At 44.9% G+C, this 14,811-nt stretch overlaps 1 protein-coding gene across 2 annotated transcripts in view; it reads left to right on the plus strand.

Moving 5' to 3' along the window:
• gpc5c (glypican 5c) overlaps nt 1–14,811 on the plus strand; it is a 90,112-nt gene that overhangs the window by 3,195 nt on the left and 72,106 nt on the right. For both annotated transcript variants that reach the window (XM_031854579.1, XM_031854580.1), the window contains exon 2: nt 6,064–6,225. In XM_031854579.1, the coding sequence (XP_031710439.1) occupies nt 6,064–6,225 (162 nt within the window). The remainder of the gene's footprint in view (nt 1–6,063; nt 6,226–14,811) is intronic.

Genomic DNA, 14,811 nt, shown 5'->3' on the forward strand with positions numbered 1-14,811 from the left:
GGTGTGTGTGTGTGTGTGTGTGTGTGTGTACACAATTATGCTACTCTGCTTCGGCTCTCAGATCAAATGCCAATAAAAGCAACTCTTGAAATTTGAAGTGGCAAAACTTCAGCCCTTTTCACAGTCTGATGTTTTTCTTCGGATACAGTGCTGCGTTTCATTCGTGTGTGCTGAACTGATTTCTCGCTAAGCGCCTGGAGTGTGGCAGCAGGGAGTTTTAGAGCCAGCCAATTGGACATGATCCTATTCTACGCTACAGATATTTTATTTAACATCTCTTTTTTTTTTTTGGTATCCTACAAAAACATGAAGTGCAACACCTAGTGATAGTGCCTTAAGATTATCAAGAGCTTCTTTACTTAAGCAAGTAGGAAAATACAGAACTGTAGCAACAGCTCAATGTAAAAATAATTCTCACTCCAAATAAAAGTCCTCTTTGAATTTATTCCTACTCTTAATGTTATTTATTTCCAATTTGATAGATTTGTATTTCCTTGTGTTGAATCATTTCAGACTAAAAACATTTGTCTTCCAGGCATTAAACGTTTGTTCCCTGGGCCGCACTTTACCAAGAGCGACTTTATCTCCGCGCCAGATTCAGTGTCGAGGGAACTTAGATAATCAGACATGCAGTTGCTTATCCTGTGATTATTCCGAAAGAGCTACGACCGCTTATGTATGGCGGTACGCAGCCAACTGCTCCATATTGAGATTACCGCAGGGTGCTGATATAGCCCTTCGGAGATAGATCATTTTGGAAAGCAGGCAGCTAGCGGTGCTGCTCATGGACGCACTAATCCTCCAGCTGGCTCCTTAGATAATGTCCTCAGATATAATCAACCTATTTTTCCAGCTCAAGTTAAAAACTATCTGATCGAGCTTGGCTTATCTGATCGTGCTTGGCTTATCTGATCGTGCTTGCGTATACCACACACGGAGCACTTTGCTGAACCTATTACTCCACTGCCATTCTCTGCTGTGCTCAGTCATTAACAGCTCTTTTAAGAGTGAAAGAGAAAGTGTCTCATATCTCGAAAATACAAGGCAAGCAGGGTCATGTGTTAATAGCGAGGGAATGAGGATCACAGTGCGTTATCACATGTCGCCACGTCCTTAACCAGCTACAGCATCAAAAGCCTTGGCAAGCTCTCGGAGCTCGGCGTGTTCTTTGATTGGCTGCAGTTATTTTTGATTCCCTTTTTTAACGCAGGGCCTTTCTCACTGAGCAGGGACATGGTGCACACACCTACCGTACGCCATGCACACTTAAAATCACTGAGCATCTGTGTTTTCTTTTTCAGCTTATTGAACTGACAAGCACCTCGGATGCTCTCTCTCTCTCTCTCCAGCCAACCCCAAAAACCCTCCAGCCTTACCGGTGTTGCCCCATGTCTGAAGCTGATTACTCCGTCTGAGTCAGTCTCTACGTGGCATCTCTTATTGGATTTCAGCCTAAGTCTGTCTTGCATTTCAGTTGATTGCGTGCTACCTTACCCTCCCGGCCTGCTACCGTGGTAGAGGCTGAGGTCAGTAGAGTACATTGTCTGCAGTACCTCTCCAATAATATTACAGTTTAGAAAAGATGGGCCTTTTTTTGCGCTCTAGGGATTGAAGTATTACATGAGAGGGGAGCTTTCTGAGAGGCAGTGTTCAGCAGATTATTTTGAATGTTGTCAAAATTGCTCTGCCAGTCCGAGGCCGAGCACCCCTCTGATACGACGCTGCTTGATCAGGTCTGCATCTATCTGCCCACCAGCCCTCCACTTCTCTCCTCTAGCTCTGTCCGACCAACCTCTGCCCTCTTTGCGTGGCTTAGGACCCGGTGCCAATCTCTGTCTGCAGCACGTGGGTCTGTGGAAGCTAAACATTCCAGTTGAGTTTCAAGGTTGTCCAAAAAAATGCAGGTATGCGGCAAAGACCCTTTGAGATATGTTTTCATTCAACGCGGTCCATCCAAAACGCTGCAAATCTGTATCGAGTAAATATCCCGTATGTTCAGAGGATCTGGCAACTTCAAAGTGAAACCGGCTTCCTGAGGCAGGAGAAGGGCAACTGCATTAATTGCCCACTCTCCAACAAAGTTATTCTTGTTCTCCGAAAAATATCAAAACAGCAGCATCAGGAAACTGCAACCCTCACGGTCATCAACGCATTCCCAATCATAACAAAAATTTCCATACCGTATTGAGGAGACGTGAGCAGTTTATAAATCATTTCGTGAGTGCAGGAGTGTTTGAAAAGGAAAGTTTCAACTCAACATCTTCTCTGCAGTATGCTGCATTCTGCTCTGTTACTGTAGCACCGCATATCGAGAATGGCATGTGAGCCAGCGGGGTAATTATACAGTGGTGGAGTTTCTCCGCTTTAGGAGTTTTGACTTGTGCAATGAAGGGCACTGAGGTGTTGCTGAAAGGATTGTGGCTAACAAGGCAAGACTCCCCGAGCCATGACTTTAATATGGCAAATTACTCCAGAGGTATTTGTCACCTGAGGACGATTAGGGGAATTAGGATTTAGAGTTGACGTCCAATTTGGAGAGCAAAGTGTGTTAAGGTTTAGCCAGGCAGAATGAGTGGCACACACATTGGACACTAATTACAACGGACCCGTAGAGTTCTGTCCTTCTTTGCCCATTGGAGTCTATGTTGAGTCACATTAAAGCCAAGAGTTGTTATTTGGAATCAGATTATAAGGTACAGCTTGTAGACAAAATAACATGTTATAACAGTTCTTGAGAAACTTTGAAATTTGTAAAACAAGATAATATCACTGTAACAAATGCTGCTACAAAAGTGCTGACACTCATATTCTGCCACTTATCTGGTCTCACGTTTTCAGCATATTAAAAACACAGTTATTTTGACCATTGCACCGAAAATGTGGGCACAGGTAGTCTGACCTTGTCAGAAAAAAAGTTATTGCTTAAAGGGACAGTTCACCCCAAAATCTCAAAAACTATTTTATTTTTGATTTTGGGGTTAACTGTCCCTTTAAGTATTTACAGTAATGACACACCTTAATCCTCACTGGCACAGCTAGCTGCCCGTGCGGGTCCAACCGTTAATTTGATCATTTCTTGGCAAAAACTACAGCATGGAGTCAAACTCCACAACAATGGTGTTGAAAATGACCAGTTATGTGATGCATGCAAGAACAAGGCACTGCAAGGTAAACCTAGAAAGTAAACAGAGACCCTTAGCTCTTATCGGACGCTACACTCAATAACCTTATGGCAGAGCGGAAAAGAAATAAATTCAACTAACAATTTGGGTTGTTTTCCCAGTACGATAACGAATCCAAACATGAAGCCAAATCCATGCAGGAATGTCATAAAAGCAACGACCTAATCTGAGCCTGAGTCAAGTCAGAGACCATTACAATCAATGCAATCAAACATTTGAACCGGGACCCAAAAACTGCTGTTGAGTCATGGTCCCCGAGCAATTTGACAGAGCTTGAGTAGCTTTGCACAGAATGTTGGGGAAAAATTGTCCAGATGTTCAAAACCGATACTGCCTACTACATTTTTGACGAAATCTACGCAGATATTTGTTTGTTTTTTACGTACTTATCAAAAAACCCTTTAAAACCCTCAACACCTCAAATACTTCACTGAAAGTTTAACAATGAAACGTGAAAGTTTAAGGAGAAGTCAATGCCTTTTACAAGTTGTATGATCGGTGTATACTGAAGACGTACATGAAGCATGGTTTAAATTATAAACAAGGCAGTCATTAATAGATGTGTCCTAGACTTCAATGACTCTCAGAGTCCTTGGAAGACTCCTGAATACATACTTTAGCTCACCCTTCAGGCAGATGCCACTAAAAAATATACTGTATGTAAAAGATTTTTTAAAAAGTGGACTCAGCATTATGTTTCCCGTCTGACAACACAAATAGTGACACGGCTTCTGATGAGTCCAGAAAGTGGCGTGGTATATTGGTGACACAGTCGGCCTGTCCTCCCGACTGCTGTGGTGGCTTTAACAGCCAAAGTCTCTCTGAGTATCACTTACTCCACGCAGCTACTCGCAAGGGACGGAGAGGCCAGGCCAGATTCCACCGTGAGTCCCTGGATATTAGTTTCATATCACAGATAACAGACAAACACAAAGGAGAGAAAGAGCCAGCCGGGGAGGAGAACAAGGGTCAGGGACAGAGAGGGGGGGGGGGGGGACGCACACCAAATATGGTGAAATAACAACATTAAAGCAGAATCAAGACAGTACATCACGCCTTCAACAGGCATCGGATATTTGACAAGTGGCACGCGTTTCCCTTCTAGTCTACAGCTTTCCAAGAGCCAAGTTCAGGAAGTATTGGGCTCCAATAAATTTCACTTTAATTGAATTTAAATGAAATAAATTAATTTCTAGCTAGTTCTAGTTCCATGTTAAGACTTAATCACTATCCTGAGAGGACAGGTTGAGCTCGTTTTTAGGTAATGTGTTTCATGAATCAGCTTGTGTGTGCACTTTTATTTATTGAGTGACCTAAACAATAGTCATTGTTGGACACTGTAGCTTCTAGAGAAGGCATTTCTGGTTTGTTGTTGCACTTGCCCAGTAAAAAGGTGTTTTTGAATCGCTTTACTCGGTTTTGCATCTGTAGATGTCATGAATAACTGAAGAGTTCATGTTAATGTGCTGAGACCTGTGATTTCCCATTGTTTGTATGTTTAAACAGATTCTCATTTATATCAAACCCATCAATCAAATTTGAAAAAGAGCTCTGTTAAGCCTGGTAGGAGAGGTACATCGAGAAGTAGCAGATGTAAAACAAACGCGTATGTATTTTTTTAATTTCATATGCAAACTTGACATATTGATGGTCTAGGTAAGCGACAGAGTGGTATCCCTCCACACACAAAAAGACAAACAGGAACAGTGTCAACAGGGAAAGGGTGTCGACAGGGAGACGGTGTCAAACATAAAAAGTGGAACCGCTACAGAGATGGAGATAATGAGCTGTAAGGGGCAGGACAGCCAGTTATGACTTCACTCGCCTGGCTCTGGGATGGGAACAAATGGAGCCTCGCTGGGTAATTAAGAGACACCCAGGCCTCACTGGGATATGCCAGGCAAACGGGACAGAGGCAGCAGAAAGGGAAAGAGGGATTCAGAATGCAACCCTATTGTGTTTCATGGAGGGATTTGGACAGTGAGGCACTGGTCTTGCGGTCTGTCCTAAGGCCATGCTTTAGGCTCCGGTTACAACACCTGCCTCCAGCCACCCCCGTCCAGCCCGACCCCCTCCTTGCTGTAAAATGAGTTATATCAGACTTCTGCATTATGGAAATGTCCCTGTGCATGGAAATGTGTGGGAAAGAACCAATTTTTTTTAATAGGCCATGCTAATTGCGAGCAGTCCCGGTGATGTCATGACAGTGTTTATATGTGTAGCGAGGGTGAGGAGCAGGTGACACTGGCAGGACGGGGTGGACTCGGTTTCCGCTGATGTAATTGTGCCTGATTGAGCGGTTCATTGGATCACCGTGTTTGCAGTTAGGTCATTGCCTTCATGCGGTTGTCCTGAGCTGCAGTCTTATAATGACCGTCTAGTTCTAGAGGTGATTTCATACAGATTACTGTGTGTGTGCGTGCATGTGCGCTTGTGTAAGTGACAGTAATTTTTTATGGGACATGCATGTACACATGTATGTTTTGATGCCATGTGCAATCGAACGAGCCAAAGATATTTATGTATTCAGCAGAGACAGTATTTTTAGCAGGAAACGTGGATGGATTCTTGGTTTACTTTCTCACCCTCCCATGGTGGCTCCTCTGTCTCCCAATGGAGTTACAGCCCGTCTATCTATGTGCATACTCAGGACACTATACATGTACTCACACATATTTGCAGAGCACCGGGTAGAATCATATATCTGCCTCACAGGATAAAAGACGTTATCTTATCTCATCCAAACGAAAGATACCGTAATTCTCCTCGAGCTTCCGTTTCCTTTGATATGCTTTATGTGTTGCCTCTGACTTAAAAATAAAAAGAAAGAGAAATCAGAAAGATAATTAACCGTAAGTCCGTTTCTGCTTGACTTTCCTAGATGTGGATCTGTTGGTTTGTAAGCACCAGGGTCCGTCGTGCTGCACCCGGAAGATGGAGGAGAGCTACCAGCTGGCTGTGAAAAGGGAAACCCTCCACAACATTCAGTCGTACAGCTACGAGCTGGAGCACCTCATCTCCGGCCACTCGGATGCCTTCCAGGGTAAGTGCTGGGACTTGAGGGGGCCAGGCTCTTTTAAAAAACTTGACCCAGCTTCATGCTGACCTGAACTTGTGCACCCGTTTTGAAACCAAATGCAGCAATAAAAAAAACCCCAAAAACCATTTGTGCTTGTTTTCTTTCTTCCAAAGAATATTTATTTATCCAGTGTTTGGTGGAAAAAAAAAGTTTTTAACTCAGTTCGCCCAGGGTCATGGAAGCTGGCGTGCAGGCAAATGTGCAGTCAGTAACTGGGCAGGGTCCCCCCCCCCCCTTCTTCTGTAGGTTTGGCAGCAAAAGTGCTGTGAAGAGGGTTCACTGAGGGTAAGCGGGGGGGAAAAGAGGGTACAGAGGCCTTTTACTCAGACTTTAGCATTTGGTGGATGATGGTCTGCTTTGTCATTATCGAATCCTGCTCTCAGGACAAAACAATTACTGGAACCCTTGAACACATTACAGTAGTTTTGGGAAGTGAAAGAGTGCACAGTAATTTGTTTGGTTTGCTTGTTTGGTTTGTATTTTTTGGTGTATTTTTTCTTTTTTTGTTGTCGCAATGCCTCTTTGGTAGCCTGGTCAGTTCAGATGTCTGAGTTCCGGATAAACAAAGCCCTGCTGTAGATACAAAGCCTGTTTCGACTGGGTCTTTTGCCTGCCAAAGGGTTTTGTACTACGCCCAGCTGAATCAAGCCGTGCACTAGTCGCCCAAGCGTGTCCTTCCTCTTCCCCTAGTGATTGCAGTGTCGTTTAAAATTATAGAATTTCCGAAATAGACCCAAGTTCTCCCTCCCGAAAAACCTCCAAACACCATCCCACAGGGTAGGAGACCTGCTCTGGATGTTTTTTAAGCGTTACAGGAATTTTTGGTACCATGCAATTAGTTTTATAAGACAATGGACTGCTTGGACGCCATGTTGGTTAAGTCCCGCTTTAGGATGGATGTGGATGTCGCATGATATGTGAACAAATGATGTAATAGAGAATGAAACGGGTTAGTGGAACAGTCATGGAAATAATTAGGTTACGGTTGTGTTTCAACTGTAAATGTCATCTGGACAGTATATATTACTGTCACATACTGTTTAATGTTGTAGAACACCGCCGCCATACTCAATTCCAGTCGCTTCCAACATTACAAGCAGTTACATGAATTGAAGTAGCTGTGTTTGAATGGTGCTCCTGGTATTTGTCCTTTTCATCGTCGTTAAGATCTTTCCCTTCTTACCTCATGTCTGAGCCCGTCTGGAGAATGAAGATCAGGTGTTCCACATATCCAGAAAAGGCCACAGTGGAAAAATAACAATGGAATAACAATGGGAACTGGAGTATGGTGGTGCCGAAAATGATGATGTCACTACCCCTCAATTTACGAGGCCTTGTAAGGACAGTCTCTGTGCTGTCTGAGCGCCTCAAGTGGAATGTGAAGTAGCAAGTGGCTCATATACCGCATGAAGTAATGAGAATATGATTTTGGCCGATGCCCTCGGTGCCGTTATTCACACGCTGGATGGTGGAAAATTGTTTTGTGGGTAGCTTTCTTCTCCTGCGCCTTTTTTTTGTTCGTACTGTATCTATCCAATTGCACCACACACAGTTCACCGCTGAGCCAGTTGTCTGGAAAACTCTGCTCTTCTGTTGCTAATCATCTATTTGGTAATCCTCTCATGGTGTGGCCACTGTTTTCTCTACAGCTCTCTATCTGTCTGTCGTTCAACTCATACGAAGTCCTATCTGTCTGCGCTTTTTCTTTTTAACCCATTGTAGCTTCTTAGCTCCAAATCACTCCCGCTGGTTGACAAAGTTTAGCCAAAAGGACGAGCCTATTCGAAAGGAGATGGTGTGTGTGTGTGTTTAAGGAGTGTGTCCGCGTGTGTGTGTGTGTGTTTTCCTTGGCCTGCCTTTGTTTTGACAGGCCTAAAGGCCCTACTGTGCTTTGTCATGTGTGGGAGTTGCCATGTCATGAGTGTGACCCCATAAACACAGACCACATTTCTGAAATAATTGTTTTTATCCGCAAAACATTCCTGATACTGTGTTAATATATGAAGGAACCGGTTCAATTGGGGGCTGCAAAGACAAACGTTTACAGCACCAATAATCTTTTGGGATTCTCCAGAGATTGCTGTCCACTTTTACCCTGCTACTGCCACGCCTTAAATCACGCTAGCAGGTTCCATATTTTTGCATAACAACCCCCTTCCCCGTAGTATACCTTCTTCTTCATCTTCCCTCCTTTCAACTTTCCTAAAACCCACACACAGCCCCCCCCCCCCCCCCTTAGATCTCCTCTCTCAACCCCAACACACAAACAGGCTGATTCTCCTAATCCATGCCGTATGTTGATAGGTAGTGACTACTGGTAGGTGTCAACCACAGAGCCCAGTTTAGCGCTGGTCCGCTCTAGCCAATCTGGAGTAATCTTAGTGGCTGGACACCTCTCTGTGGCCTCCTGATTGGCTGAGAGAAAGTCGAACAGATGGACTGGTCACTTGAATCTTTGTATGTCTGATTGGCTCTGCTACTAGTTGATCTGAGGAGCTGGAGCCTTACTTTTAGTTAGCTCCAATATGCCCTCATATTAATTACTTGTGCAGCGGTCGCTTGTTGGCAAATTATTGTGCAGGCAATCCAATTTGCTTGTGTGTGCGTGTACATGACACGTGGGAGTGATGAGCAGGAGAGTAAATATCTGGGTATACTATGCTCGCGCTGCTGGGGAGCAGATGTCAAGAAAATGCTGACACATTTGATCACTAGTGTCACCGATATGAGGGGGACCTGGCCCACAGCTAAAGGCCATGACATCTGTGTTTGTGTGAGTGCGTGTGTGTGTCTGTGTAATGTGGGTGTTCGAGTATTTTGTACGTGTGCATCTTGATTATTCTGTGTGTGTGTGTGTGTGTGCATACATGTGTCCCGAAGACGTGAGCACTTACAATATTTACCACCCTTGCGAGTCACCATGACCACCTCGGGGCTCAAGTTGTCCTCGCGGGGAGTTGACAAATGCTTTTCAGAGAGATGTATGCTGCTGGCCTAGATAGCTCTCTATCATCGATGAAAGTGCAGCGCAGTGAACGTTTCAGGTGCCCTTCAAAGGGGGGACGGGGGGGGGTTCATTTGAGAAGGAGCGACGGCGAGGGAGAGAGAGAAAGAGGCCGCGGCAAGGACGGTGCCTTTCCTCATTGACGCGACATAATTAGCACCCCCCCCATCCGTCGAGACAAAGTGATGAAAACCACCACCTGAGGCTCAGGGATACTCGAGGGCCTCAGGCCGAGTTGTGAAAGAAAGACAAGAAACACAACAGAAAGGCTGTAGGGTTTGTTGGTGTATGTCCCCCTAGACTTTCGGGTGCCTGAGTTCAACCCCCCCCCCAATTACCTGCTAGGATACAGTAGACAGTATTCTCCATGTCTGTCGCTCCGTGCACCCGTAACCCCAATCCCTCTAGGCACAGAGAGACAGACAAGGATTTCTAGCCTCAAGCCTTATTATTCGTAAGCCAGATGAAACTGTTTTGCAAATTCCTCCGCTGTCTTCTCTTTTACTGCCAGGGCGGATCTTCCTGGGTGGCTTACACAGCACACCCTGCGTGAAGGCAACTGTCTTCATTATGAAAATGCTGATGATTTATGTGTGTTTTTGTGTGCATGTATGTCTGCATGCCTACAAAAACACAGCGATAGCAACGATGAATGGCTCGGCTGCGGCGTCTTCGTCTTCATTATTTTTATCAGACACAAATCCCTCTATCTATATTGCGATCTCTCACTTCTCTGGAAGTTCGCTCACTTATTTTTGCTTGTGATCTCTTTTTTTGGGCCCGGTCCTCTCTCACATCATTATCGGGTTTATTTTCCTCTCTCTCTCTCTCTCTCTCTCTCTCTCTCTCTCTCTCTCTCTCTCACTTTGTGTCTCCATGTTTTTTTTTCTGTGCAGATGTTTTGACCGACAGGGTTATTGCTCTAGAGGCTGACGCTTGGACACAGGATGACATCGCGCTGCACCATGAGCTCATGCTCAAATTAGGGAGGATATCCGGAATCCATCCCGACACGTCTCATTTAATCATACAGGGTGGAGGTAGAACGTGTTTATGGACCTAATAGCGAGGGTGAATATATTGCGTATTTGAGTGTGTACGTGTGTGTGTCCTGAGCGTGTTTATGTTTTATCTACGCCTCTCGAGTCTCCTGAGTAGACATGACACATGAAGGCAGGATGTGTATGCCTCAGAATTTGCAGGACTCGCTGGGGAAATGGGGGGGGGGGGGACAAAGGGAAGGCGGGAGGAGAGAGGGGAAAAGCTCAAAGCCTCTCACAGTCATCAAGTCACACTCAAAGCTTCCCTAATTACCTCTGCTTTTCATCTGCCCCCCCCCCACATCAGCATGAATATGTGAGAATCCAGAGAAGAAGGGAGTTGGGCCTGGAGAGACGGAACAGAAAAATGGGATGGAGGGAGGGCTTGTGGTTGAAGGAAAAATGTCAGTGTGCACAGGTGTGTTTGAGTATAGTTCTATCGCTCAACAAGAGCATGCTGGGTCTTTGGTGGGCACGACGCCAGTAGCTTGCGTGTTGGCATGTGCGCTGCAGGGAACCCTCATGTCTCACAGATAACCCGGCTGTCAAGAGTGCGCTCCGCAGAATATACACCATAAACACAAAAATACATCTCCGTCTTCTTCTTCGCCCCCGAAAGTCTCCCCTCATTTTTCTTCGTCGTTGTTATTTGGCTCCCCGAAAGCCTCTGTCTTCCTCACCAACCACCCATGCTCCCCTAACATTGTGTCCAAAGGCTAAACAAACACGAGGTCTGTGTTGATTAGCTTGCCGCCAGCCGCCACGGCACATCATTTGACGTGGCGTGAAATGAAACTGAGATAAATACCTCTTTATTTCTCGCCAACACCGTCTCTTCCCTCACGGGATGACTTTCTGACCCTACTTTGCAAACACTATTTCTGATGCTGCCCTTCAGCTAGCCTCAACAAGCGCTCTCGGTGTAGACTAAGCTCCATCAGTACTCCACTGTATGAGCACAATAAGCTTGATGGAAGTTTCTTGGTAATCAGACAAAGTCGCGTCTCCCGGGGCTTGTTCTCTGTCCAAGAGAATTTGGCTTTTCTGGAACACAATCTGTCTGCCTGGCTGATGGGATTTGTGCTCTACCGCTGCTGATTGGTCCAGCCTGGCCTGTTCCTGTGTCCTGTCTGAGCCTGCTGCACCCGTCCTTCCCAGAATGATCCCACAAGCCATAAAGTGTGTGTGTGTGTGGTGTGTGTGTGTGTGTGTGTGTGTGTGTGTAAGTTTGAGATATAGATCTCTGTGTGCATGCATCTCTGTGGATAGCAGCTGGCAGTCAAAATCTTCATCATAAAATGTCTGATAAGCAACAAACACAATTAACAGACTACTTCCCTTTTTGGTGTAATTGTCACACATCTACCTTTTTGTGCAGTTTAACGAATGCGATGTTGTCAAGGCAAAGGATTTAATAAGGAAATAAGGTCATGCTGAGAGTAATAGTGGAAGTGTTGTTCATGAGCGTGAGGGAGAGGGGGCGTGCACATCCGAAAACTGGCCAGACTTGCGTGTCTGTGAGGGAGAGCCTTTGGGAGATCAGGGTGTGTAGTTAATATGTGCTTCTGATGCATAAGTGGATGAGCGCCGCGACGTAGACGTCTCTGTGACTCACGCTGTTACTTTCGGCCCAAAGCACGTTGGGAGTTGGCTCTCCGTCTCCCGTCTCTCACCTCCGACTCACTTCATCACTCCCATCGTTCAAGTCGGCCCTCTCTCCTCATTATACGCCCTGTGCCAGACACTCCTCTGCTTCCTCTCCTTCTTCCTCCTCGCCTCTATGGCTCCCAGCACACCATTAAGGAGTCCCCACGGCAGGCTTTAGTCACCGATCCCACAGTCGTTCATCCGTTGTGTTCCAGAGAAGGAGGTACAAGAAATGAGAGAAAAAAGGACAGACGAAAAGAAAAGTTCTGACCCTGCCCAGCCGTGTCCTGTTTGTATGATCCGTGATGGATTATGATATCTGCTGTATCATCTGCCAAAATGAACAGGCATGGGTCTGCTCTTAAATCAACCACAACGCAGTCTATCGCCAGCAAACTCTGGAACTAATGATGGACTTTGTCCTTCACAAATATTGTTTATACATTTATCTTGATTATTTAGTATTTGATTCATTTCAGCCCACAAAATGGATTGAAGTGTTTTTTTGAGTTGTTTTCAATGGCATAAGGATAATGGCTAAGGCCTTATCAAAATGTAGTTTTGGCTCATAATTGAAACGATGCATAAGTGACCCTTCGTATATTTGAGTCATAATAAAGCTGAAATATTTAACCGGGGGCCACGCATGCTTTCTTTTCCTTTCCTTTTTTCATGATAAGCTGGTGCCCAGTCTCTTTCTCAGTTTCCACTTATATAACGGCTTATTACCTTGACAAGGCTTTTTTTATTCATCACGAAACCACAGGCAGTTAGTCATCAATGTAGCCTGGTTCTGGAGAAAACGCCTCCATTCTTTTAGATTCACTTGTTAATGTTCCAGTCTGCAGAATAATAAGCCATTGGCAGCTATTGACTGTTGCATGTAATCTACTTTTTATTCATATTCTTTTTTTCCTGAGTCTTTTTTTATTGGGTGGGCTATATTTTTTTTTTCTCCAATCTGCAGATCAAAACAATACTTCACAACTAAATCCCTGGATTTAAACACAGCAGTCATTGTAAGATGTGAAAAAGGATATGAACGTACATGTGCAGTAATGCTGTACTCAAGAGTCAGAACGCTCCTACTTGTTGGTTTTGTTGTTGCTTCCTATGAGTGCAAATACTTTTTTGTGTTCGACACTCTGCTGCTCCTTAGCACTGCACTATATCAAAAGAGACACTGTGATTTACACACCAATAAACATAAGAGCAATGGGGGGTCGCTATAGGCCTGTGGCCCCCTTAATGCCAAGGACCAGAGGTGCTGTCCATCAGCCTGTCAACAGTTCCTTCACATCTCCCCTTTATGGCATGAGCCATTTGAACAACCCTCCCTCCCTCAGCCCCCGTGCTCTGTCTCCTCTATCCCCGTCCTTCTCTCGTCCGCTCATTCCCCTGCCTTCGATCATGTTTCCCTACTTAGGCCAGAGCAGAGAGCAGTGCCCCCCCGCTCTGCCCAATCTCCACCGCCACTCCTACCCCCATGTCACATTATAGCCCAGTGCACCCGAACGCCCCTGGCATCTGTGGAATTGTTTATGTTTCAGAGTTTTGATATAGCTGGGCTGTCCTTATTAATTCCCCCCCACACACACACTCCCCCTCATGTCCCTCTCTCAAGCTCATTATCCCACCTGTTAGCCCCCTGATAGGACAAGACAAGCAAATTAGGATTGGGGGGGGGGGGGTTTGCTAAAATTTGTGTGGGGTTAGGCTTGTGGAGTCACAGTGTTTTTGGCAGGAGTTCTTGCTGGTCAAGATTGCGTGAACAGCATGTCTGCGCTTGTTGTCTGACAGATGAGTCATGCTCCCACTTTAGACGTTAGACGTATGATTTTACCCCACAAGTATGATGAATCAACCGGAGATGCACGATACCGATATCGGGTATTGGTGACTATAGGCTGAACTGCTATCGGATGCTATTATTATAATAAATAACAATCCAGTACATTTATATATATATATATATATATATATATATATATATATTCATTAGTTACATTAGGTTTAACAATGTTAAGAAAGCAATGTTTAAGTCAGATGTTGCCTTACACATAAAAGAATGATCCCAGTCTCTTCCTCAGTGAGACGTACAGCTTATTAATTAAACACTGGTATCGAATCGGTGCTCGATATCGGCCGATATCCAAAGCCCAGGTATCGCATCGGGACTGGAAAAAGTCTGATCGGTGCATCCTTGGAATCAACAGATTGATTCATTGACTTATTAATAATTTATTACCATTAAACTGTTGCCTGAAAGGTTAGAGGCGGGGAGATTGTATGATATTGCAGCCCTCCCCTGTAACCAAAGATGACCAGTGCCAAGTGTGAGATTTCCCTATGTACAGTATTTCTACTAATTAAAACAAGGATATGTAATCTACACATGTGTCGCTGTGTCATATATCTGTGTGGTGACCTGTCTGAAACCCAAGCCTGTGGCAGGATTAAAATGCTTCGCCTGAGAAGAAGGCTGATGAGGTCCAGTAAGGACTGATTGCCAAGATAGGAAGGGCCCACGGCCTCGTGGTATGAGAACAGTGTCTGCTATCTCATTATCACAATATTACCACATCTTCCAGCATGCACATAAGCCCGCCCACCTCCACAGGCCGACATGCATGCACGACATACTGTACATGTACTCTTACTTGCACTTGTTAAAAGGTGCGGTCTCACTTAGGACACAGAAACAGTCAAACCCTGTAAATTTGGTCTATGCAACTGGTGTAGGACGGGAAAAGTCCCAGGGCCACACATTAGCAATTTAAATTTTTCAATCTAATTTTTTATTTTTTTTTATAGAGAGAGAGAGAGAGAGAGAGAGAGAGAGAGAGAGAGAGAGAGAGA

Source organism: Anarrhichthys ocellatus, unplaced genomic scaffold, assembly GCF_004355925.1.
Source record: "Anarrhichthys ocellatus isolate YVR2014 unplaced genomic scaffold, GSC_Weel_1.0 scaffold15, whole genome shotgun sequence".
Lineage (NCBI taxonomy): Eukaryota > Metazoa > Chordata > Actinopteri > Perciformes > Anarhichadidae > Anarrhichthys > Anarrhichthys ocellatus.